This window comes from Jaculus jaculus, chromosome 6, assembly GCF_020740685.1.
Source record: "Jaculus jaculus isolate mJacJac1 chromosome 6, mJacJac1.mat.Y.cur, whole genome shotgun sequence".
Lineage (NCBI taxonomy): Eukaryota > Metazoa > Chordata > Mammalia > Rodentia > Dipodidae > Jaculus > Jaculus jaculus.
This window is the reverse complement of record NC_059107.1, coordinates 163347974-163375229: the sequence shown is the minus strand read 5'-3', so window position 1 is coordinate 163375229 and position 27256 is coordinate 163347974. Positions and strand designations below refer to the sequence as shown.

Genomic DNA, 27256 nt, shown 5'->3' with positions numbered 1-27256 from the left:
AAATTGTTCAACAAATAAATGCCTGCATGCCTCAAAGGTGCCAGGAGGTAAACAGACAAGGTAGCTGGTGCTGCCGTCCCAGGTGAGCAGAGATGACACAAGGGTGACAACTGACAAGAGCAGGCTGTCCACCTCCAGACCCTGAGTGAGTTAGCCAGATATAAAGTAGAGCATCTGTCCACCTCTAGACCCTGAGTGAGTTAGCCAGATATAAAGTAGAGCATCTGGGAGACAACTGGAAAAGGTGAACATGAACAGCAGACTCTAAGAAAAATTAGAAATAGACCCGTATCAGCGGTAAATCTATTCTGACAATCACATATAACTACACTGAGGGAACGTGCTGCTCTTAATCAAACAGCTCTGGAAACACATATGCACACAGAACAGTGAACAGAAAAACAGCAAACGAATGCTGAATCTGGGCAGAGCACTACGGAAGGTGCTTGTATGACTCCTGCACACAGTGCTCCCTAAGCACAAGTTACACTAAATATAAGTTTGAGGCTTGGAGAGATGGTTTTTCAGATAAAGGTGCTTGCTTGCAAAGCCGGATGTCCTGGGTTCAATTCCCCAGGACCCACATAAAGGCAGATGCACAAAGTGGAGCATGTGTCTGGAGTTTGTTCTCTCTCAAATACATAAGTAAACAAATACTTTTTAAAATGCAATATTTAAAACTACATTCACGATCCATCACTGGCAGGAGACACCAGGAAGAGTGCAAAGGAGGGAAGTGGAGGCTCATTCTTACAGTCACCCCTGTACTTTGTTACACTGTAAGATACATTATGTTACTGGCTCCAAAAAATAAAGCAGAAAAAAACCACCAGGCATAATGGCGCACACCTTTAAACCCAGCAGTTGGAAGGTTCAGGTAGGGGGATTACTGTGAGTTTGAGGCCACCCTGAGAGTACATAGTGAACTCCAGGTCCACCTGGGCTACAGCAAGACCCCCACCTCGAAAAACCAAAAAGAAAAAACCCACCATGACAACTCCAAGATCTTTCCAAGGCTGTCCTACTCCAGCCTTGAACACACCGCTTCAGCCACAGCCCCTAGTACCGTTCTGTCCTTGCTACCTCTGAAAGCCTCCAAATATCTCCTGCTTCCCACAGGCAAGGAGTCAAGTCTGCTCCCTCAGCCCATTCACATGGCCCACTCGCCACCTCCTGGCCAAGCTGGGCATTGCACATCCAATTCTCCCAACTCTCAGGGTCCTCTGGCACTGCTGTAACTGTGCCCAAATGTATCCTCCAATTTTGTGTGATCTCATGACCAAAACCACCTCCTGATCCTCAGAAAGTTGCAGACCCTAGTAAACACCTAGCATGGAAGAGCATTTTAAAAATATGAGCTGTGGATATAAAAGAACATACAGTCAAGTGGGAATTCCACTAGAGGGACTGAAAATCCACAGAGACTGGCCACAGAACATGCAAGCAGGTATTACAGGCTTCCAAGCAGGAGGAATCACACTGATGACTGTTTCCCCAAACCTCCTTGCCTGTCACCCTGCATCCCAGCCTGAAGCTCCATCTCAGGAAAGCTCAAAGTCAGCCCTGTGAACCACTGTCTCCAACCCACAGCCAATGGTGCACTCCTCCAGCTTCACGGGCTCCCAGGACAGCCTCGGGAAGACATGGCACAGCAACGGGAATGCACGAACAAGGCATTCGGAAGGAATTCACAGCACAGCTGAGTATCACAGGACTTACTGGCATGAGGACACAAACCCAACCATGCATGGGTCAGGTACTGACACCCACGGGCTTCAACAGAAAGTCAGAACAGCCCGCAAGGACTCACCAAGGTCTGTGTTGGGCCCAGCAAGCAGCTGCTGGAACTTGTCAAGCCGAGAGGATTCTCTTTTACTCAGCGCTGAGCGGCTGACAGCGCACGGGTCGGACGTCCCACCCAGTGCCACAGTAGCCGAGTGTGGAAGACTCTGCGACCTCTGTAGAGGGACTGTGCCACTGGCATTGTCTGCAAGGGACAAGAGAACAGGGTGAACATTCAAGCTCAAGGACCCTCTTAATTCTATCATCTGTGAACTCTGTGCATCTAAGGCCTTCAAGTTACGTGCTCTTTAAACTAAACAAAACCTATGATGCTCAGGGCTGGAGAGATGGCTTAGCAGTTAAGGTGCTTGTCTGTGAAGCTTAAAGTCCCTGGTTTGATTCCCCAGTACCCATGTAAGCCAGGTGCACAAGGTGGCACATGTTTGTGGCATTCGTTTGCAATGGCTGAAGACCCTGGTGTGCCCATTCTCTCTCTTTCTTTCTCTCTGTCTCAAATAAATAAATAAGTAACTAAAAAAAAAAAAAAGAACAGGGTGAAGGTAAGTGCTGCCTCCAACCACTCCACCCCTTCCTTCATGCACTAGCCCCATGCTCACTGAGCTTCTGTGAGCACTGCCAGCACAATCTTCCTTCCTCTCTTCACCTGGCAGTTAGAAACTTAGTTTCTTGAGCAAAAAAAGGAACTAAGTCCTCTGAAGTTCACCTGCCTCACCAGCAGAGTATCACTGTTCATCAGTGAAACAGACACTGCCTAGGATCACATGTGAACGCAGGAAGACCCCCACAGCCCTCCTCGGGTGAGTCAGCTGCCAAGCCACCTCACAGGCCTGGGGGGAGATAAGGTCTGCTGAGGAACAAGAGGCTTGCTGGGTCACCCAGGAGACCCAGGAGGCAAGCCACTGAGTCACCATGAAAAGCTGAACTCAAGACAGCAGGGACGCGATCAGGAAGCTCAAGAGCACAGCACAGTGGACAGCTGCCTCCTTCCAGAGAGCCAGTTCAGAGAGACAAGGAAGTCAGGTGAGACCCTCCCGGGCAAGGACCAAGGTAGCAAGGAAGGGTATGAGCTTGCCCTTCCTTGCTCAGTGTTCAAGGCCCTGCTGCCCCATGAGACCTGACAAGAAAGATATGTGATATGATCATGATCTGTCCTGGGACCTGGCTGCGGACAGCCCTGGGAAGAGGTCACTCCATGCAGAGCCACAGGCCCAAGGCTCGCAGCCCTGCTCCTAGGTCTCAATCCTACTCAGCAGTCACTACTTCCAAAGAGTGACAATTAGCGTAAAACCAAACTACAGGAACCGAAGGCAGGAAAATGCCAAAGTCCACCCGGATGTCTTCCTCAGGCAGCTGTGCAGACAAGCTGGGAGGGCGAAAGCCCCACCCTGCCAGCTGTTGCGACCATGCTGCCTCCTTCTTCACAGGCAGAATGGAAGGCCATACCCAGCAACCTTCAGGCAACCCATGAGCAAGGCAACCCCAGGCCCTGGGCAGAATCTGGCAGGGATAGCTTTCCAGAAAAGCCTGCTAAGTGGGGGTACAGATTCCTACTGGGGATGTCCACTGAGCCCTCTCCAGTAGGCAGTGCTCAGAGAGCACCTCCTCCCCCTCCCCCAAGCCTCAGAGAGAGCAGGCACTGCAGCGCAAGGGCGGGGCAGGTGGGAAGACTCCATCTGGTTTGGAGTGTGTCTGTGATTCTGTAAGAACAATCCTCAGCAAGGACAGCAAGCTCACACTGCAGCCCTGAGCTCAAGGTGCTCGACTCCACTTGTCAGGACCTTCAGGTGACCAGTGTGACCTCATCAAGACTCCTAAAGACCTGCTCACTCCCCAGCAGAACTGCGGACCCCACTCTAAGACTGAGGATTGGAATGTTAACCACAAAGCAACAGCAATGTCCCCAGAAAACACAGGAAGGCTGGCCAGGCCTCTCTGTTACCATAACAAAAAGCACCCAAGGATGAAGGCACCACCATCAGCCAGTTGTCCACAAGGCCTCATCACATCTCAGTTGCCATCAGATGCATGGCCAGACCTCATCCAGCCCACTGCCCTTCCCAACGGAGGACATGCCTTTGCCATGAACCAACATATCACTAGATAAGTAAAAAGCACCTGACCTCAAGATGAAGGAGTCAGGTTTTCACAGTGTCTATCAAGAGTCAGGATGGCCAAGAGGTGAAAAATAGGACAGGGAAGGCTAGTCCATGACTACTTTGCCTGCCCATCTTTCAAGGGCTGAAGGCCAAGGCTGATAGCCATGCACGGGCCACAGGCACATGCAGAGTGAGCTCCAGCTCTGCAAGGCGGCATGAGAGAACAGACAGACACAGGTGCTCATGTGAACACAGAGCAGGGAAGGCATGTCCAGGAGGTAGAAGAGCTGGATTGTGCCGCATGAGACGCTGGTAGAAAGCTTAGAACAGCAGAACACGGCTGTCCTGTGAGAAGGAATTCACAGGATTACCTCAGCAGAGCCTTCAACCCTATACAGGGACGCCTGAAGATGAGGGGCACAGCAAAGAACCATGAGTCACTGGGTCAAATGCATTTATTCCACCAGCATTTGTGCAACCACACAGGACATCAAATACACAACATGGGTGTGGTCTTGCCTCCAAGAGCCCACAAAACCTGCAGATGCACTATGCAGTCAGGCAGACACAGCCCTGGACGGACCAAACAGCTTAGCCTACCGATCCAGGACACCCCACAGAGACCTTCTCATCTCTGAAGCTTTCCCTGACCTGATCCTTCACTCCCCAGCAAGAAAAAAGCAGCGCTTAGACGCCTCTGAATCCTGTCCATTCACACCCAACTGTGGTCATCAAGCACATGGAGCCTTACAGAGTCACAACCAAAGACCTGAAAGTAAGAACAGCACAGGTGTGCTCATCAGCACACCACTGCCAAGTAAAGTAACCATCGGCAACCCTTAGGGCAGGGCCTGCAAAGGGAGACCCAGGTCTTCTCCCACAGCAGATGCTCTGGCCGCTCCCACATGCCAACCCGACAAGCGTCACAGCAAGAGCACCTCCAGATCTAGACCAGGGGCCTCAGCCTTGATGCTGTGGACACGGAGAGTGGTCAGATTCTATGAGCAACACTTTAGAACTCCTAGAAGGCATTTCTGAATGGCTGACTATGAGGCCCGCTTCTACACCTAGTAGCAAATGACCTTACGCTTTTCTCATCTGTGAGTATGAGAAGAGCACCCTGACCCCAGGAAGATCCAGAAGACATACCCTTGAGAACTCCGGGCACAGCTGGCATCCTTCAGGCAGAGGCAATATCCCTCAGCCCCTGTGCTCCCTGTAGCCTTCTCAAAGCCTACCCACAAAAGCTATAGCCCTGTCATTTACTTTGGAGTAGAGATGCTCTTAGCTCTCCAGGGAAAAGAAAAGCATGTCAAGTCCCAAAGGTCTTGCTACCCACAGGAAGCCCAAGTCCTCCTCATCTTCCGGAAGGAAAGCATTCCAGCCCTTGCTTGGCTGTACTGGGAAGTCACAGTCCCTTGTCAACATCCCTCTCCTACCTAGAGGGTTGGACGTGTGGATCTCACTGATGGACTTCACCAGACGGAGATCTCCGCTTGGGGCTGCAGGAGGTTCTGCAGCTGGCCGGGGCCCTGGCTCGGGTGCTGGCATCTCCTGCTGCCGCTGGCTGTGATTGCGCAGGACGCGGTGAGCCGTCTCCATGACCACCTCTGAGTTGAGGCTCTCCGCCGCCATAGCCAGGAGCTCGTCACCATCCTCCCCTGCATCCCAGGCATCACTGGTATTGCTCTCAAACTCCTGGAAAGTGCTAACCTTCTTTGCCTTCACCGGGGTGGTCGGCACCTTGGGCATGGGTTTAAGCAAGCTGCAAAGCAAAGGCATCTTTATGGTATGCATCCAAAGGCTCAGAGTACTCACCCTAAATCATCGAGCTAGGAGCCCCAGTGAGGGGACTAGAACTATAGGCAGGCACCATGCAAAGCAAACATGCGGAATGCAGATGTCAAAACGAGACTCAGCTCAGCACGGAACTGTGTGACTGGGAGGACACTTCGGGAGTCGTCTATGCAGCATCTGCCATCCAACGGAAGCATACTGGGAAGCATGGAACTGCACAGGGATGGTGCCAGGTCCAGGAAGCACATTCTAGCATTCCCCACATCTTGGCCAAACTCCAACAGCAGAAGCTAAGAGACTCACAACAGGCAGAGCGGGCAGAAGGGGCCTTGGGAGGTCCCAGTGGAGACAGAATCACCTCTAGGAAATTAGCACATGTCCCCAGCCAGTGCTAAGTAAGGAAGCAGGACAGAAAGGTGCAGTCCTGAAAGGGCACACGAGTGCCACTCCAAGACCATACCCACTGCTCCTGCCTACTCTGCTAGAGGTGCCATAACCAGGACAGAGAGCCAGGACAGAACAAAGGGTGCAGACAGGCCACCAAGGACAGCCCGCCCAACTGCGAAGGGGAGCCAGCTTCCTGCTCTCTGTGCAACGCCACTACCTGAGCCCACACCCCACACAGCCCCGCCACGGAAGGAGCTGCGTCAGGACAGCAGCGCCTCTCGTGAAGCAACCCAAGCCCTGTCTGCTGACTGAGCAAGGACTTCTTCCTCAGGAACAGCACAGGGCGACAGGGAAAGCAGGAGGCCACCACAATGTGCAGGACACTTACGAGCCATGTACCAGTGGGTCAAACGGCGGGTGCTGGGCTCCGTACACATGCTGGATGCTGAAAGACAGAATACAAACGAAGCGTCAGGTTTTCATCACCTGCCAAGAGCCACCATGGGGTCAGGAAAAGAGCCAGCTCAGCACACAGGACAAGGAAAAGTAGCCTTCCATCAGCAGCCATGTCCTCCAGGACAGCAGGACCTGAGGGCCAGTCAAGAAGGAATAAATGGTCCCAAAGAAGCCCATGCCTGCAGACAAGGAGGACATTCAAGCCTTCCTCAGAGCAGGCGCGGCACAGAGCCATGGCCCTCCATGCACCACCGCGCCACACTGCATCTCAGGTGCCTACTGCAAGGCTGTGGGCCACCAGGGCACTGGGAGTCACTAGGGCTCACCGCAGCCTCTGATCACGGCAGGGCCAAGACCCAAAGGAAATGTCTGCCAGTAATCCCTACCAAGTGCAGCTCTGTCTGAAGACTGATGGCAAAAGTACCCAAACAAGACAGACAGGACTGCTGTGAAGTCCAAATGGACAGAGTATGAAACCCTCACATCATCACAGTACACGCGGAAAACAGGCGGAAAGAAAACAGCCCACACGGCACATACGGGTAGTCATCCGAGCTGTTACTCTTGGCTGGGATGAGTGAAAATGGCCCATGACCCAGCCAGACCAAGGACAAAGAAAGGCTGTAACTTTCTAACCAATACCTTCAGGTCCCAGCTTTTTCCAGCCAGGTATGTCCAGAACACAGGTAAGGCGAGGCCTGGGACGCCACCACCTCACAGCAAGAAAAGTGGACCTGAGTAACGAAACTACTTCCAAAGGCCAGGTAGACGGTCGATCGAACAAGTCTGCGAGGGTCTCGCTGATCTGTGGGTCCAAGCTGCCTGCCTCCCTGGACTTCTGGGCATGTGAGAGAAACAATTCCCATTTGTTGAAGCCACTACCATCAGACATTCTAACTGGTACAAGGCAGACGACCACTATGACACTCAAAAGCAAGACACTGGTGGGAAGGACAGTGTGTCAAGATGAACAGAGAAACCAGTGTAGATAAAGTGGGATGCTTTAATGTTTTTTAAAAAATGAAATCCTATCTTTTTGGCTTAGGTTGTGGCTCTTTCCCCATTTCCCTACTTCCTTCTTCATTTGACTTAAATAAGTCATTTAACATGAGAAGCAGAGTTTGATACACAGACAAGATGCAGCACATATAAATAAAAAGGCAAAGTACAAGGTGACGAAAGCTCAGCCTTCCTACATATCCCCTGCAACTACTTGTAAATCTTAATTATCTCAACACTGAATGTTTTAAACGCCACAGGAGTAGAATGAGCACCACAGTTACCTCATCTCTGGCCTGGGCTGCCTCCCTGGACAATATCACTTCTAATTTCACACTGTGCTACCATATGGCTTTAACATAATGAGTTTAACCAAGGCTGACTGAAACACTGAACAGACTTCAACTGTTTGTTTGTGGTCATGCAGACAGCTCTAACACCTACGGATATGAATGCCCACATACAACCTGAGAAGCTCCTGAGGAGGAGTTCTTGCAAAAGGGAATGCCCAAAACACAGACATGCACTTAAGAAAGCCAAAGGGCAGTGAGTCACTCCTATTCCAGGAGGATCGCCTGACATCCACCAGGCCTTGCTAACGAGACGGAGGAAAGGGGTCTCAGTGCACACGGCTGCGGGGAAAGGGCCGCCCTCAGAGGCTGCACAGCATGCAGCTCTGGCTTGTTTGCCCCTCCATGTTTCCCTGAGCCTTTCTATCCACTTAGATTTTATTTCAATAAATAATGTTGAAGAAAACTTTTAAGAAGAATAAAAACTGGTCTCAGGCCACAGATTAGATGGCTTCTCAGTCTCCTGACTGGTTTGAGGTCTGCTTTCACGGAGACGCCAATTCCACATGGACCCTCTGCAGTGTTCTGTGTTCTAGTCTTCCCTAGGTTGCAGCACAGTATTGTAATTATAGCAAATGTTTGCTGTCATAGCCTAAATTTTTTTCAGTGAAATTTAACATTTATTGGACACCAACTCTGTGACCAAGTACTAGACAGGCAAAAACAAGTCCTAACCACTAAGGTCCTGACAGTACAGCTTAAAACCAAAACCAGCCTGCCGCTGGGATGCTCTGTGAAACTCCTCAAAAACATGCTGTATGAGTTTTCCTTGAGAAAAATATTATACCCAGGCCTAAGTAAAGTGGCGCTGAGAAGTCCCAACAAAACAGATGCACCAGATCTGAGTAAAAAGGCAGAAGGCAGAAGGCAGAAAAGTCGAGAAAATGAAAGTGGCAGCCAGGGAACATCACACTGGGCCTTCCCTTGAGAAGCCTGGAGCCCAGAACAGAGAGGACTCCAGAGCACATTCAAGCCCTCACTCCACAGAGACGAACCCCCAGAGACAAGGGGTCAAGCTGGTTTCAGGAGAGAGCTGCGAAGCAGCACCCAGGCTGCGCATGCCTATGTCCACGTCAAGGTCAGAAGACATGCCCCAAGCAAAGCCCAGGCCCACCCACATGCAAAGGAAGGGCCAGCTAGCTCTGTGCGAGCCTGCCTGGACGCTGAGGCCACACAGAGTGCACCACACGCACCACAGAAAGACAGGCCCACCCACGTGCAAAGGAAGGGCCAGCTAGCTCTGTGGCAGGCCCGCCTGGACGCTGAGGCCACACAGAGTGCACCACATGCACCACAGAAAGACAGGCCCACCCACATGCAAAGGAAGGGCCAGCTAGCTCTGTGGCAGGCCCGCCTGGACGCTGAGGCCACACAGAGTGCACCACACGCACCACAGAAAGACAGGCCCACCCACGTGCAAAGGAAGGGCCAGCTAGCTCTGTGGCAGGCCCGCCTGGACGCTGAGGCCACACAGAGTGCACCACATGCACCACAGAAAGTCACCAGGGCTTATGCTTTCACCAAAGTAATGACACACACATGGAGGGCCAGCCCATGACCACCACTAGGCTCCAGCCATGCTCCACAGCTGCCACACTGGCTCTGCTTTCTTTTTGTAAATATTTTATTTTTATTTATTTAAAAGAGGGAAAGAGAGATAGAGACAGAATGAGCACACTAGGGCCTCAAGCGACTGCAAAAGAACTCCAGACACACACCCTACCTTGTGCATCTGGCTTATGCAGCACTGGGGAATTGAACCTGGGTCCTTAGGCTTTGCAGGCAAGAGCCTTGACCGCTAAGCCATCTCTCCAACCCACCTTTATGTTTTTTAAGTTTTTTATTTTTATTTTATTCATCCATTTTGAGAGAGAAAGTGGGAGGGGCAGATAGAGAGACAGAGAGAATGGATCTCTAGCCATTGCAAACAAACTCCAGATGCATGCGCCCCCTTGTGCATGTGGCTTACATGGGTAGTGGGGAATTGAACCTGGGTCCTTAGGCTTCACAGGCATGCACCTTAGCTGCTGAGCCGTCTCTCCAGCCCTTAGTTCTACTTTAGTACAAAATACTACAAATCATAAGACACCAATAATAGCATTGTGGTTTCCAGGTAGAGTGTCCCCCACAGGCTCATGTGCTTGAACACTTGGTCCCCAGCTCACAGTGCTTTAGGAGGACAAGTCTTGCTGAAGAAATAGAGTATTCCTACAGAGAAAGGTCCAGATTCAGCTTGCTTCACTGGTGAGCTCTACCAAACACATAGGAGGAATTAATAACAATTCTTACATAATCTAAAAGGACAGAATACTTACTAACTCCTTCCATGAGACCAGTACTATTTGACAGCAAAACCAGGTGTGCTGGCACACAACCATAGCTCCAGCACTCAAGAGACTGAGGCAGGGACCAGCCTGGGCTACATGGAAAACCCTGTATGAAAACTTCTCAGGCTGGCAAGGGCTTAGCGGTTAAGGCGCTTGCCTCAGAAGCCTAAGGACCCACAGTCAACTCTCCACATCTCACATAAGCCAAACTCACAAGGTGATGCAAGCTCATGGCCACACACATGCACAAGATGGCACACGTGTCTAGTGTTTGGTTGCCGTGGCTAAAGGCCCTGGCATGACCATTCTCTCTCTTCCCCCCACTTCCATAAAAAAATTACGAAAAAAAAAAACCACTTCTCTACAAGTCAGGAAGAGTATCTACCAAAAAAAAAAAAATCACAGCTTTCTTCATACTTTCCTGATGACAATCTAAATCTTGACCCCTATGCTGAGGAGCACACACACACACCTGCTTTCCTATTACTCAGCACTGCACTAACAATCCTACTCAGGATATTACACAAGAATGAGATGTAAACAGCTCCAAGACCAGACAGAACGAAGACTGACAAGATGAAACAATCCTGGAAATAAAAGGAGTCCATTAAAAACTATGCAACTAAAGATTAAAAAGCAGGTCAGCCAGGCATGATGGCGCACACCTTTAATCCCAACTCAGAGGCAGAGGTAGGAGGATCGCTGTTGAGTTCAAGGCCAGCCTGGGACTACAGAGTGAATTCCAGGTCAGCCTGAGCTAAAGTGAGACCCTACCTTGAAAAATAAAATAGAAAGTAATGAGGTTTGAGGCTACAAGATCAATATGCAAAAGTCAATTTCATTTCTACTCATAAACAATCAACAATCCAAAACTCAAATGAAGAAAATAACTCTAAAATCAGCTAAAAGATTAAAATATTTAAGAACATATTTAAGGAAAATACAAAACTTAGTGAGAGGGAGTAAACAGGGTGACTGAGCCCCTAAAAGTAAAAAAGACAGGAAAATCTGCACTTGCAACAGACCAAAGGATGATGTGGATTCTGCTCTCTTGCCTAGTTCCCTAGACATGTTTTGTACAAGCAACCTGGGCCCCTGTTGGGAGGGAGCACTGTGCTTGGTCAACCTTCAACTCCAGAACTTGGCGAGCATTTCTTGAGACACCCCTAACCCTCAGCAGTCCCTGGTGTCCCTGAGCAAGAAGACAGCCCCCCCACAAGACTCGCGCACAGGGAGACCACAGAGCTCGCTGGGCACAGAACTGAGAGCCTGGAAACGAAACCTCACACTTCCAGTCAGCTGATCTCTGACAACCCAGCAGGGGAAGAATGGTCTTTTTCACAATGTTGCCGAGACATCTAGTTGACCACATGCAGGACAACAGAGTCGCTCCTCTGCCTGCCACATCACATACAAAAGGCAGCTCAAAATCAGTTTGGGAATAGGAGCTTGGTGATGAACACTCTGAAAATGATTGGCTACATTTACATAACTCTGAATGATCTAATTCAAAAGAGTGAATTTGCTGGGCGTGGTGGTACATGCTTTTAATCCCAGTACTGGGGAGGGTGGCAGAGGTAAAAGGATGGCTGTGAGTTCGAGGCCAGCCTAGACTACACAGTGAATTCCATGTCAGCCTGGGCTAGAGTGAGACCGTACCTTGAAAAAAAAACAGTGAATTTGGGCTGGAAAGATGTCTCAGCAATTAAGGCACTTGCCTGCAAAGCCTAATGACCCAGGTTCAATTCCCCAATACCCACATAAAGCCAGTTGCACAAAGTGGTGCATGCATCTGGAGTTTATTTGCAGTGGCTAGAGGCCCTGGCATGCCCATTCCCCGCCCACCTTCCACCTCAAATAACTAAATTAAAAAAAAAATTTAAGGGTACAACTTGTTAAGTCACTACAACTTCCAACTGGCTCTCTGGGTCTCTCTCCTCAAACAAAGCCAACCCCATGAGGACACCCTAACTAGCTACACAGGGTGCTGTGTGCACCCATCACAACAGACAGCCTGTGTCAGCCACTTGTCAGGCAGTGATAAGAAGGGGAGCCAGCCTTCTGGTTTGGGCTAGCCGCCAAGTACACCTGTAAGAGCCAGGACGGCTTGGAGCAAGGACAGAGAAAGGCCTCTACTGTGCGCTACGGAAACTTCCAACCCACAGAGTCCATGGCCAGAACCAAAGGTATGCTGGTTGTCAAGAAAAGTAAGAGATGGATAGCCTGCTTAGATCAACCTCAACCTATCACATCATCTTCCTAAAATTCCACAGAAGCCTTCCGGAAACTGGCACAATGCTTCCAGGTTCAAGAGCTCAAAGGTCCAGGTTCCCGTTCCAACTCCAGCCCTTCTTGGCCACTGCTTTTTAAGCAAGCAACACTGCTCTGGGCCTTGGCTTCCTTCTTCAGAACTGAGCAAGCACGTGATGGGGAAGGGAGGACGCTCAGTGCGACAGCCGGCTTTGCATGCGCGAGGCTCCGGGTTTGCTTTCCGGCAGGAAACAGGAGAGCAGTGGAAACCCGGACCAGGACCCGCGAGCCGCACTGCTCAATGCTGTCAATCCACCTCTTCTGGATCGTCTGCATTCTCGTTACCCCAAATATTCATGTCCAAAACAGCAGGCAGTGTGGCCCAGAGGGCACCATCTGCATGTCATTTGCATGTTGTTTTCATAAGAAATTATGCAGCAGCACCACAGACGCCAGCCCCTCCCTCCCAGCAGATGGAAACTCATTAATTCTTCATAGGCCAACCACTTGTTTATTGAGCAGAAAATGTTCCACCAAAGTTCAAGCTCAGACCAAAAGGAGCTTCATTTTATATCATTAAAATTGCATTTTTATTTGTTCTTGCATCACTAAAAAGAAAACAGACTTCAACTAAAACTGTCTGAAAGACGTGGAAACTAATGCACCTGTTCACCTCTCATAGGGATCCCCTTCTTCAGGAACTATTCATGGTGAGGGCTGTGTGGCTCAGTGGCAGAACACTTGCCTGAAATGTGCAAGGCCTGGGATTTGATGCCAAATCCTCTAAAAGAAAGCACATTAACAAGGGCTTGAATAATTTACATTACTTTTAAGTGACATAAGAATCCAGTTTTAGAGTGTATCCCACAGCTGCCTTGTGAAAAGCAGGCACATGTGACAACAGCACATCCTGTGACCAAACGTAAAAACCCTCCCTCGCACAAGTGCATCAGGGGGCAGGTTTAGCCAAGTGTATAGCACTAAAAGAAAAAGTAGTGCTGAAGGTCAAAGTCAAGCCTCATGCACACTAGCCAAGCACTGTCCTCCTGAAGCGTGCCTATAACACTGAAAAAGTTCTGAGAAAAACTCAGATGTCTATTATCAAATGAAGAGGGAATTATAAAACTTTACATTATGGTGGGATACTAATAACATCAGCAGACATAAAGAAACTACAGTTACCAAAACCAATACAGATCAATTCGTAGAGGGAACACTGGAAAGTAAGCTGAATATGCAGTACACCGCCGAAGAGCACGGCCCTGAGCTCAGTGCCACCGCCAGCCGAGCGGCGCTGCCTTTTCCAGCCAGAGAGGCCCTAAGAAGAGTACGCGGAGTAAGCGTCCTCAGCCGCTCTTCCCTTGCAGAGCACCGTGGAACGCTGTGTCCTGTGATGCAGCCTTTATCAGTCACTCTACAACCACCACGCTGCCGGCACCCAAAGGTAGCACCAGAGCGGACAGGAAAGCAGGGACCTCCCTGCCCCCGCAGCTGCCACAAGGGCGGATAGTTCATTAGGGCAAGACAGAAGAGCAGCCAGAGAAGTGACCCGGGTCCAGTGTCGCAGAGCCTGGATTCTAATGGAAGCAGAGCCTCCCGCAAGTCCCAGAGGACGTCAGGCTTGAACATGGAGCCCTTCACCAGGGGGATGACGCGAAGCCCAAGACCGATGGCACCGACGGGTGGTTTTCTCTCTTATCTCAGGTTAAATTGCAGTGGGTAAAGATGGAGATGAGTGAACCAGTGACAACTATGAAAACATAAAAGCGCGGAGAAGAAGCAGATGCAGCTGCAGGGTCTGAGAGACTCAGGCTGCCACATTACGAGAAAGCACTCCCATGCTCCAGAAAACGCGTCAGGCCTGTCCCCAGACACAGTCAGCACTCCCTACCCCCTTTGGGCTTAAGAGCAGCTTCCTGAATGATGAGCTAAATTAGCAACTGAATTTACCACTGAGCTCATTCTGACATACTGTGAGGCTCCTTGGGTTTATAAAATACGTTCATAAGCAGGCTTCCAAGGGCTCTGGAGGAAGAGGTACAACAAGTGTCATTACAGCAGTAAACAACTCCACTGGCCCTCTCATGAGATGCACCCCACAGACCTGAAGCCAAGAGGGTCCCCCAGGACAGGCCCTCTGCCAACAACCACATACTCTGCAGGCTCTTAGCTTGCCCTGTCCTGCAGGCTCCTGGTGACCAGCTGTCCTACCGGGCCATGAGGTCTCTGCTACATGGACTGAATTGTGTCTCCTGCACACACCTTATGACTCTTGGCACTAGTAGGCACAGGGACAAGGCAATTACTCATCTACATGGACAGATGCTTCGATGACCTCTCTTAAATTGGTCTTAGAAAAAGCATTTATATGATGTATTTTTCAGACATAATACAGAAAACTTGAAAAACATGAGTAAAAAACCAAAAGTATTGTGACATGTCATACCAAGAGGCCGACAGTCCCACCAACCTGCAGCCAGTGACCACTGGGCACCCTTCCCCTCTCCTCCTTGTTGGCCTTAACTCAGCCCTTACAGTCCTATGGCACTGCCAGCCACACCACACTGGGCCCTCCTGCTTCTCCATCATTCCTGCTGCATCTCAGGATGGACACAGAATTGACTGTGCACTCCCTACCTTGGTGCCCCAAAGCCAGGACATGGGTTCTCCTGTCACATCTCCCCCTGACCATCAACCATCTTCAGGAACATGATTCTCAAACAAGGGACCCTCAGTGAAACTGGTACCACCTCAGCCACCAACTCAGAAGCCCACAGTAACAGTCCACTAAGAGAATGGGATGTGCCCTTCTCATCAAACAGGCCTGGCACAGTGATGATACCACCCACCAGTCGTGCCTTCACCCTGCCTCATGCCCTACTCCTCTCAGCAGCCTCTGGCTCACCCTGAGCCCCATTCTGGCACCTGAGGCCCTGACACTGGAACTGCCATGGACAGAAGCTCCATTCTCTTCCCCCTGATCCAGCCACAGTCCTGTGACTTCTGCTCCATGAGCAGCAATCCACACACCTAGGGGCCACCAAGGTTCCCCGCTAAAATCACCAGCAGTCAGTCTCTACACCTCCCAAGGCATCTAGAGAACATTCCATACATCTCTCCCCTTCTCCATCAGCCCAGACCCTGACCCAGCCTTTGACCCCACAAGTGATCTACACCAGCCCCCAGCCGCCTCCAGCCCTGGCCCGGGCTCTGCCTTGTGCAAGTCGGAGGACAGGTCACTTCCTGGCTTGAAACCCTTCAAGGCCTCCCTTAGGAAAGACTCAAAGCCCCTCAAGAGCCCTTTGATCTTTGCCTCCTGCTTCCCTGGCCCTGCCAGGCTCACCTGCACCTCACGCCTGGACAAGGCTCTCTTGTGTTACCTTCTCCAGCACAGGACACAGATTTTAATACACATCTGCTGAGCCACCCAGACAGCAACCATTCCCTAAGCCTCCATGCCATGACCTCCTCTCCACACTCCTGCCCTGGGTCTTAGCTCACCCACTGCCTGTACCCTCCAGGCCTTCTCCTCCACCAGAACCTCACTGTGGCACACAGCAGGAGCTCTTGAACAGAGGCAGGAGGATGATCAGGTCATTCCTGCTCAGAAACTTGTCCAGCTCCAAACACAAAGTGCCTATAGTCTAACTCCCAAGCCCACGCTTCTCAGCACGGAGACCTCTCCCGGGCAGGTCATACACACAGCCCTTCTTTATCCCCATTCCACAATCATCTCTATTCCAATGGAAGTGACTACCCCCGCCCTCCACCCCCAGGCTCTCAACAGGGCCCTGACTTCATCAACCATACCTGGGCTAAGTCCCTCAGGGCCATTCATACAGGTCCCTAAAGGATGGGGCCCTCCCTCAAGAAGGTCCTTCCTGACCGTCAGCCAATGTGTTCATGCAAGGATCTTGGGAGGATCACATCCTCCCTCAAGGTTCAGTCTGATGTCATCTCAGTCAAAACAGCCATCCTCTCCCAGCCTGTCACAACGCCCTACACACTGTCCACAAGATCCACTGGGACAGAAGCTCTGGCTGGTGTCTTGTCTCTTCAGCAGTAACTCCTGCTCAGCTCTGTACGCAGAAGGCACTCAGTCATGCTTGTTACACTGAATTCTTTCTCGTCTTGGCTCTGTGAATAATTGAACAACTAGGATTTGGGGAGAACATATCAATAAAGGAGTTAAGTCAGCTTCTCACAACAAAGTTAAGCAAATGACACCTCATAAGGTCCCTGTGCTTCTTTGCCTGGCCCACTCTACCCAAGCTACTTAAAGTCACAGTGATCACCCTGGCCAGTAGTGGACACCTGTGATTCCAGCTACTCAGGAGACTGAAGTGGAGAGTCTCAAGTTCAAAGACTACCTGGGCTAGAGTGAGTCCAAGACCATCCTGAGTAACTCAGCATAACCCTATCTCAAAAATAAAAAGTAAATAAAAAAACTCATTTAGGTTATGACAGCTTATGAAAACATGGTGGCCAACCACATGAAACACTACCTTGCCCCAGTGACTGGTTTGGAACATAAATTTAACCACAACAAAAATGTTGTAAAAGAAAGTAGAATGGGGCCCACAGTCACTGCTTCTTTATAAACTACTTCATGAAGTAGCAGCCACCATCCAAGAGCAAATCCCAGCATTATAATCCACCTGAGCAGGTCAGGGGACGACAGCATCAGATCTACTCTCAAAACTGAGCTGGCACTGGGTGTCCACACTCCCAACACAGCAAGTTCCAAGGCCTTGACATACAGGGAAACAGCTGTCAGAAGGCCTATGAAAGTAACTGTCTTTAGCCTTTCTTCCTCCCAGCTTCAGTCTCTGAAGGAGGCAGGGAAGGACCTCTCTTCCTCGACCCCGAGAGCACACTGTGGGGCATCCCACCCAAATCAGACTCACCACTGATAACCACAACCACTGAAAACAAGAGGGGGGGACACTCTCAGGGTGCTGTCTCTGCCTGGAAAGTCCATAATGACAGCAAGGGATCCACCCCCTCCAGTACTTGGTCCTTTGCCCAGCCTCTGGATGGCTCGCCCCAGCTGAGGGCTTGTCTCTCACCCACATGACAGGGTTCACAACACTGTCTGGCCTTCGAGTAGCAGGGTTCGTGGGTGGTGCTCCAGAGAACCCATAGACAGCACCTCTCAGCACATTCAGGCCTGATCACTGACACACCGCTGGAGCCAGGCAGGCACATGTGCACATTAAGATGGAAGACCAGGGGCTGGAGAGATGGCTTGGGGGCTAAGCGCTTGCCTGTGAAGCTTAAGGACCCCAGTTTGAGATCAATTCCCCAGGACCCACATTAGCCAGATGCACAAGGGGGCGCACACATCTGGAGTTCATTTGCACTGGCTGGAGGCCCTGGCGCACCCATTCTCTTTCTCTCTCTCTCTCTCTCCTGCCTTTCTCTCTCTGTCTGTCACTGTCAAATAAATAAAAATAAACAAACAAAAAGAAAAAAAAATGGAAGACCAGGGTGTGCTGGACGAGCCCTAGGCACACACCAGGGCCAGGACAGTTCTGACGGCTGGATCCTGGCATCTGTTCTCAGTGGCTGAGCCCTAGAGTGAGCAACTACATCCAGAAGGGACCATGGCAAGAGAACACAAATGTTTTCGGGGACACAGAAGCTGGGTCCATGGAGCCAGAAAGGGCTCCACATTGAACAGACATCCCTGTGAGGGTCCAGTGAGCTCACAAAGGAGGCTCGGCTTCCTCCATTCAGCCCAGGCGAGAAGAGTGGACAGCTCGTGCACGGGGCCACTGCAAGGCCAGACCCTGCCTGTGCCTGCTCTCCGCCCACTGTCACTAAGAAAGAGAAGCTACAGCTGTGTCCTATCATGACCCTTAGTGCTGGGGGGGGGGGGGACTTTCACAGTGAGCCCCAAACAAAAGGAAATGGCACTTCAGAAAAGGAGAACAGAAAGACTGGGGTACTTAAGACAGGAGTTCCCAGCACTAGCCACAAAGCACAGTGACCCCACTGCCTCGGGCCTCGTGACACCTCTGCCTCTCATGTGCAATGTGAGCATGAGGGTGAGGCTGGAGGGACAAGGGCCTCAGCACTCTGAGCTGAAAAGCCAGGTGTGGTGCCTTGATTCAGGTGTCCTGCAGCTGGTGTCCACCTGATGTTGGCCAGGAGGTGAGTCCACCCTCTGCTCATGCCATCATTTTCCCCTTCCATCACAGAGCTCCCCCTCGAGTCTGTAAGCCAAAATAAACCACGTCCTCTAACAAACTCCTCTTGATCAGGGGCTTTTCTCCAGCAGTGAGAAGCTGACTGCACACCAGGCCTCCAGCAGAGCTCGGTAGGTCGGCAGGAACTAGGATCAGCCCTGCAGGGATGGGTTCCAGCAGGCTGAGGTGAGTCTGCTGTCTCAGAGACGCACAGCAAGACGGCTGAGGACAAGAGTGAGAACTCTCACACTATGGTGGCTCATAACGTGATGATGCCTGGACATCCAGTTCAAACCAGACACCCAGCTTATAAGCTGCATGACTCTGAGCAAGCCCCATGGCTTGAATCTGAGCCACAAGAAGAGGAGGGTGACACTATGGCCGCAGGAGGGTGAGGAGGGTGACTCCCTTTCTGCAACCCTGGCACTTACCACTTGCCTTTGTCCTGCTGGGCCATAGCAGTCTGGGGGAAAAAGGAACAGAGCAAGTCCATTCTTCTCACCACACTCCTCTTTCCCAGACACAGCAGGAAGGAAGGGTTCTACCTGCTCTTCTCATGGCCTAAAAATTAAATTTTAGGACTGGAGAGATTGCATTGTGGTTAAGGTACTTGCCTGCAAAGCCTAAGGACCCAGATTCAATTCCCTAGTACCAACATAAGCCAGATACACAAGGTGGCAGATGCATCTGGAGTCCGTCTGCGGGGGCTTGAGGCCCTGGTGCACCCATTCTATCTGCCTCTTTATATCATGATTAATTTTTAAACCCCAAATTCTAAAACCCGTCAGGATTTTGCTGCTGCTGGTGGTGGAGTGTGTGTTGCCAGGGATGAAACCCAGGGCCTCGCATATGCTAGGCAAGCATTGCCAATAAGCCATGTACTTTTTTTTATTTTTAGTTATTTTGTCTTGTCTAAAATTATTCTAGAGGGCTGGAGAGATGGCTCAGCAGTTGAATCACTTGCTTGCAAAGTCAGATGGCCTAGGTTCAGTTCCCTAGGACCCACATGAAGCCAGATGCATAAGGTGGTGCCTATGTCTAGAGTTCATTCGCAGCAGCAAAAGGCCCTGGCACACCCACCCATCCATTCACTGATTCTCATTCCCATGCTCTTCCTCTCTCTTTCACTCTCTCCCTCCTGCCCCTTTACAAATGAGTACATAAAAATATTTCTTAAACTAGCTCTAAGCCAGGTATGGTGGCAAATGCCTTTAATCTCAGCACACAGGAGGCAGAGGTAGGAGGATTGCTATGAGTCTGAAGCCACCCTGAGACTACATAGTGAATTTGACGTCAGTATGGGCTAGTGCAAGACCCTACCTCAGGGGGAAAAAAATAGCTCTAGAATACAGATTTGCTATATTAAATATGCAACAGAGAAATATGATTCACTTTGTATTTATTCTTCAAAGTAATGTTTCTGGATAAGAAACATGTGCAGTAAGTAAGTGATCACAGTAGAGGTAAAAAGAATTGTGTATACAACAACAACCCACCCACGAGTGCTTCCCTGGCCCTGGACACGAGCAGGGATCAGCTCCTCTCAGACAAGCACCAGCTCATCTGCACACAGCCTGCAGGGATGGATACACATGCCACAGTTTCTGAGACAGGTGAACAGCCACTCCAAGACCACAGCAAAGGCAGTGAAAAAGAGGAAGAGCTTCCACATAATTCCTGGTCAGCAGGACCAAGACACCAGAAGAACCCTGGTGCTCACTCCCAGTCATCTGTGCCCAAAAGCACCCTAGGAAAGCTAACCACGTCTTCCTGCTCACATTCAAGAGCAGGACTCTGATGAAGGAGGTGCTGACCCGAGTCCTTATGCTCACACGCAACAGCAGGACTCTGATGAGGGAGGTGCTGAGGCTCACCTGCAGTTCTTCCTCAGCAGACACCCTGGGCACACTCCACACAGAGCATGCACATTGATCTAAATGTTCAGGAAGTCAGATGTCCAGCATGGATGTGGGCAGACAAAATCTAAGTGTGGACCATTTGCATTCCTTCCTGGAGCTCAAGGGAAGAATCATTTCCTGCTCACTCTGGCTGTGAGTAAGGGTTCAAGTCTTTGCATTTAGAGGACGAAGATCACCATTCTGCTAGTGGCTGTCAACAGAAGGCTGTTCCCATTTTCTCCAAGTCCATGTCCACCTCATGTCGAATCTTCAACCACTTTTCCTTGTTTGTCTTTTTAAGGCAGGGTCTCACCTTCACTCAGGCTAACCTGGCACTCACTCTGTAGCCCAAGCTGGCTTTGAATTCAGGGCAATCATCCTACCATGTGCCACCACACCCAGCCCTCTCCATCCAGTTTTTTAAATATTTTATTTATTTGAGAGAGAGAAAGAGGCTGATAGGAAAGAGAGAGACAGGAAAGAAAGAGAGAGGTGAGACAGAATGGATGTTCCAGGGCCTCTAGACACTGCAAACGAACTCCTGACACATACTCCATCATGTGCATCTGGCTTACATGGGTACTGAGGAATTGAACCTGGGTCTTCAGGCTTTGCAGGAAAGTGCCTTAACTGCTAAGCCATCTCTCCAGCCCTCCAACCACTTTTAAGATCAAGTATACTCAGGGTACTATGGTCACATGCTTCAAACACTTTTAACACATGCAGGGCTGGAGATGGCTTAGTAGTTAAGGCACTTGTCTGCAAATCCTAATGACATGGATGCAATTCTCCAGTACCTATGTAAAAGCCAGATGCACAAAGTGGCACATGCATCTGAGTTCATTTGCAATGGCTGGAGGCCCTGGCATACACACACACACACACACACACACACACACACACACACACACACTCCCTCCCCCCCCTCTCTGTATATATGTGTGAATGTGTCTATATCTCTCTGCTTGCAAACAAATAACACACTAGTTAAACATGTACACACTCATGTGACTACACTAGGCCCACCACATAGTCCAGGACAAACGCCCTAGTCAAGGCCAGCTGATCGCCCACCTTGATGCCCTCTGTCATATAACATGACCTACTCCCAAGTTCCAGGGATGGGATGCAATTATGTCCCTACCCCAGGCCACGGTGATCATGCCCACCCCCAGCACGCAGGCAAAGCTGAGCACTCCACCCGTCACAGCCGCTGACCCTGCCCACTCGGCCCCACAGCCTCTGCCCTCATCACCGCCTTCTGCCACAGCTCTCGCACAGCTACCTGCTTCAAGGAGGAACAGCAGTGACCCGCACTCCCTGACTCCAGCCCTTCAGTGCTTTCTCCTAACACTCACACCTGATGGCTCCATGGCCTCCATGGCCTGTGGAGCCTCGTATGCTAAGGCCTGCTCAGATCACTCTGCAGCCCCAAGTGCCTTCTGCTGCCCACCAGGCATCTCTAAGAACAGCCCAGCTTCATCTCCATGTCCATGTCTCAGCTTAGACAGAATGTCCTTGAGGAGAATGCGACCATTTACCCACATGGGAATGTGGCATTCAACCAACATGCCCAAGTGACACCCCTCCGAGCGCTTCAGCCAGCACTCCCATTTCTGTGCTCACTGCCCTTCAGCCCTCCGGCCTCCTTGGCCATGTCTGCACACCCAGCATTTAGCTGGCACATCGAAGGGCTCACACATCTGAATGGCTTCGTTATCCCCAGCATCTCCTCCCCTCAGCTGGTGAGTAAAGCACCCTGGGGAGCTGAGTCCCTGTGAATCTGACAGTGGACACTGAAAGTGACCCGAGCCACAGCACTGGGACGCTCCTCTGCTCCAGAATTAGCCCAAGTACCCAGGACCCTGGCATAGCCAAGCAAAGCCTTTCTTGCTGCCATGGCTCTTCCAAATGCCAGACTGCCTCCCCCAGGAGCATGCATGCCTCCCTGTCAGCAAGACAGGGCATGGCAAGGCAGCCAGTGCTAAAACAGCAAACATCCAATCCATGATGAAAGGTGTCCAGTGTTCACAAGCCCAGTGTGTGGTGTTTTGTCCTGGCATTTAAAATTAAGTTCAGCAGGAATTCCAACCACAATGATGGCAGAAAGCAACAGCCTTTCATGAGACAAGTGAGTCAACAGGCCGAGAGCAGATCAGGAAGAGTTGGAAAACAAGCCTTCTCATGCTTACCCACGTACTGCCTCTCCCACCTCCCCAGTGCCACACCACTGCAAGCCATTTATAACAGCCTTCTACCCGGTCTCCCCACTTCCATCCTCCTCCCTTCTCACCTGTGGTCTGTCTTCATTAAAGCAATCAAAGTCATCCTGTCAAGCTGAAAGCAGACCACGCCATGCCTGCACTTAAGCCCTCCCTCCACAGGTTCCCCTCTCCCCAGAGCACAAGAACCACAGCCCACATCTTACTGTGGTCACACAGCCATAAGCCTCCCTCAGCTACAGCCACCCTGACCACTGCCATCATGAAACCCTCCCCACTGCACCTGGCTCTGAGCTACTTACCCCCTTCCCGGTGCTATGCTTTTAAATAATTTAATTTTATTTATTAATTGGAGAGTGAGAAAGAAAGAAGCAGAGAGAGAATGGGTGCACCAGGGTCCTCAGCTGCTGCAAACGAATTCCAGACACATGCACCACCTGTGCGTCTGCCTTACCTGAGTCCTGGGGGAATGGAACCCAGGTCCTTTGGCCATGCAGGCAAGCGCCTTAACCGCTAACCCAACTCTCCAGCCCTGTGCTGTGTTTTGCACTGATACAACCCTCATACCTAGAGCTGGCAGTGGCATATAGTATGAATTAAACAAATGCCAGATGAATGACTTATCAAGCTCTCCGCCTCTCCTCACCAAGGAGAATGAAGATACGCAAACAAATCTCGCCCTGGCCACACTAGCTCTCATGCAGCCCCTCACATTACAGACAAAGAAACTGAGCTTGCCAGCAGTGGCGTGGCTTGGACTAGCACACATACAACAAAAGGCTAAAACGCACCCAACCAGAGGTCTTTCTGCCACACACTTGCCAGCTCATCCAGGAAAATCATGCCTAAGAAGCCCCAGTCAGCTACACAGCCAAACGCCAGGAATTCATAGCGCACAGGGCTCTTCACGGAAGACCACATCTCTCTTGGTCAAATCCCTTCCCCTCGTGAGGTTAATATGCCAGACCGCTGTGAGCAACCACCATGTTTCAAGCCTTAACAATGTGAGGAAAGAGAGGCGCGCTCACAAGGAGCAGAGCTTGCAGCCCACTGAAGAAGCAAGTGCCTGAAAAGGATCTCGCAGTCAAGACTTTACAAGGAGGCAGGCTGCAGGTGAGTTTTGATAAGTCAAAAAGGTGAGCTAGACCACAGGGAGTAGAGAAACAGAAGTCAGGTGGAAGAGCAAAAAGTGAGCAGCTCACAGGGCAGAGACTGTGGAGAACCCTGGAGCCCAGGCCCCTCAGCACTGCAGGCCGCAGTGCACTCCGACTGCAGTCCTCGCCTGGCAGTGCTGCAGCCACCCAGAAGTAGGAAGTGGGGCTACCAGCTAAGTGGTGGCCAGGCTGGAAGAACCTGAGAGAAGGTCTCAGAACACGGCAGTGCCGGGCACGGCCTGCATGTTGGGGAAAGCAAAAGGGCTTTAAGCCAAACCTGTCCTCAGCTGCCTAGAAGACAGCAGCGCTCTGCAAACAAGAACACATCTGCAAAGCACCAAGGCAGCAAGTGTGACGGATGTCACCCCACACCTCCAAGAAGCCAGCAAGGGTTCAGATCCCCTTCACAGTCTAGAGTTCCAAGGCAGGACCTGGCGCTATTCAGCATCACGTGGTTTTCCTCTTGAGTTTCCCTGATGGTGGTCACACTCAGCAGAGACAAGCAAGCACGCTCTCTGAAGTCTTCAGGAGAGGCTCTGTCCCTGGCACTTCTAGCTCCGGATGGCTGCCAGCAATCCCTGGCTTTCCCCACAGCTGCTTTCAGTTCACCTGGCCATCTTCCCTACACGTCTCTCTGCATGTGTCCCAATTTCCCTCTTCGTACGACCCCAGTCACCGGATTAGCACCTCAACCCAACATCGCTTCACCCTAACTTATTACTCCTACAAAGACTGCTTCCAAACAATGTCACATTCACAGCTTCCAGATGGACACTAATTTAGTGAAAACACTATTTAACCCAGTAAAAAGCAAACTACTACACTAGGTTTAGTGGCACCCAAGTATTCCAGCACTCGGGAGGCTGATTCAGAGGATCAAAAGTCCAAGGCCAGCCCACAGTACAGAAGAGACACACCAAGAGACAGTCTTCCATCCAAAGGTTATTCACTGTTGTAACTCCACACAGCTACTGGCTTCAGAATGAATCACGGTTCAGACCGAAGAGGAAGCAAAACCTGAGGACCTAAAAGCAACACATAAAAGTTATACTGATCCAGCCAGGCATGGTGGCACACGCCCTTAATTCCAGCACCCAGGAGGCTGAGATAAGAGGATCACTGTGATTTCAATGTTAACCTGAACTGCAGAGTGAGTTCCAAGTCAGCAAGGGCAAGAGTGAGACCTTCCCTCACAAACAAAAATAAGCTACACTGCCTCATAGATCTTTTAAAAATATATACATTTATTGGTAGAAAAAAAAAATGGGTGCATCAGGGTCTCCTGCCACTATGAACATATACTCCAGATGCATACACCTCTCTGCATTTGGCTTTACATGCGTACTGCAAAATCAAACCTAGGCCTCAGGCTTTGCCAGCAAGTGCCTTTAGCCACTGAGCCACCTCTCCAGCCCCTGTAGATCCTTTTACCTGGACACTATGTTCTACAGCACTTGTCCCTGGCACTACTGGCACGTTCTACCCAGTACTACTCCAGAATCCACACCTGTCTCCCACCATGATACGGGTTCTGATAAAATCTCTTACTAGCCAATCAAGCCCAGCCCTGGTGCAGTAAAATAAGGTCCCAGACTCCCTTCATCCTCCAAGGCGCTGCAGCTGAGCAGTCAAGTCACTCCTGTTAGCTCCCAACCACTGAGAGTGCAGTGAATGTCAAAGCTTACAATTTGAACACTCACACAATAGTGTGTATCATGAAAACGGGGGACTGAGCCATCATGCTGTGCCTATGGATGGTTTTATTAAAGTGATTTCATTGTCAGAATCTTAAAGCTTCAGTACCTCAGATGCCACACAAGCTAAGTGGGGCCCAGTGATCACCTCGGGTTTTGTTTGCTGAATGTCATCTAGGAACTGCCCTAGAACAAAAAAAAAAAAAAACAAGGCAAGGCACCAGTCCTGACCCAACAGGAGGGGGACCAGAAGGCCTAAGTTAGAGAACAGAACAATGTGTTTAACTCTTGAGGCCTTCTTGCTGTTCCCCAGCCTCACCAGTGACTGAATCTATCCTAGGAATTTTCCATGCAATGTCTCCACATTCCCTTGGGCCTAGCAGGACCCCAACCAATCAGAGAAGGACTTTGGTGCTCTACACTTTCCACGGTGCACCCAAATACCTGTTTGATTTTTGGTTTGTTTGTTTGTTTATTTCTTAATTTGCTTCCTGTTGCTGGCAAAAGACTGGAGTTGATTCAGAGGTCTGAAAGTCGGAATATGGAAATTCACAGGGCACCTCCAACCCTCCTCCATCCTAAGGCAAAAGCAGTATCCCACACGGGAGACAAGAAGGCAAACAAGTGGCCAAACCAGCACGCACTCGAGAAGCTGAGCTCCCCGCCGGCCGACGCCCCGCCCAGGCCAAGTTCCCGACTCCACCGGCCTCTGCGGGCCACGACCCGCATCGGTTCCGGCCAGCTGCCCGGAGGTCACAGGCCAGAGTCGCAGGCCCCGACGACACTGGAGGCAGCTCCGGCTCCGCCTCCTCCTTCCAGCTCCTGAGTGCGCCCACTGTCATTCCCCAGACCCCACGTCCAAATGTCCCCCTGGAGCCCAGGCCCCCCTCCCCAGTGGCCAGCTCCGGCCGCAGTCCAGCAGGCCAGCACGGCCACCTGACCCCTGACCTCTGACCCCGGCCCAGTCCTCCCCGCCACACCCACCTGCCAGGGACCCTGCTGTTGCTGCGCTTCCAGAATTGCTTCCTGCCCCCGTCGCTGGCCATGGTCCCTCCTCATCCCTCGGGCCCACGGCCCGGACACCCGTGGTGCGGCCGGCCCGCCCCAGCGGCGCTTTGCTGCGCCCCGGTGGCCGAGCGGCGCTCTCGGGACTGTCGGTCGTAGAGCAGAGAGGCTCTTCCGCCTCCGTCCGGAAGTTGTGTGTCCACGATCCAGGAAGTCCCGCCTTCGTCCCAGACTGCGTGTGTTGTCATGAAAAAGCGACGCCCGGCGGTGCGCGCGGTAGTAGTGCGCCGGGGGAAACGGCGGGCCCGCGCTCCTTTGGTTCCGGGCTGCCTACGGAACGTCAGGGTCGAGCTGCGCCGCGGCGCTCGGCATCCTGAAGCCCAGTGCGGCCGGGCCGGCTCTGGTTCCGTTTGCAGAGTACCGTGTGGAAGAAGCCCCAGAACGAGCAGAAGTCCGCCGGCGGCCCGAAGACAGGTTCCTGCCTATCCATGGGCTCTAGGCCGCTTCGCCAGGCGTTGGTGGGAATCCGCCCCCACTCCCTGGGGTGGACCGTAGGTTCCGCGCACCCTGACACCAAGTTACAAGCGAAAATAAAACTCCGCTTCAGGCCGGGCGTGGTGGCGCACC

The 27256-nt window shown here is 51.2% G+C and overlaps 1 protein-coding gene across 3 annotated transcripts in view; it reads right to left on the bottom strand.

The window, feature by feature from the left end:
• The window catches only part of Tbc1d22a (TBC1 domain family member 22A), a 306659-nt gene extending 279899 nt beyond the window's left edge, over nt 1-26760 (bottom strand). The window contains exons 1-4 of one of the 3 annotated variants that reach the window (XM_004650395.2): nt 26609-26760; nt 6472-6528; nt 5339-5664; nt 1811-1987 (exon numbers count right to left, since the gene is read on the bottom strand). In XM_004650395.2, the coding sequence (XP_004650452.1) occupies nt 1811-1987; nt 5339-5664; nt 6472-6528; nt 26609-26670 (622 nt within the window). In that variant the 5' untranslated portion in view covers nt 26671-26760. The remainder of the gene's footprint in view (nt 1-1810; nt 1988-5338; nt 5665-6471; nt 6529-26608) is intronic. The other 2 variants (XM_045153248.1, XM_045153247.1) reach the window with 2 other exon arrangements.
• Between the last annotated feature and the right edge of the window lie 496 nt (nt 26761-27256).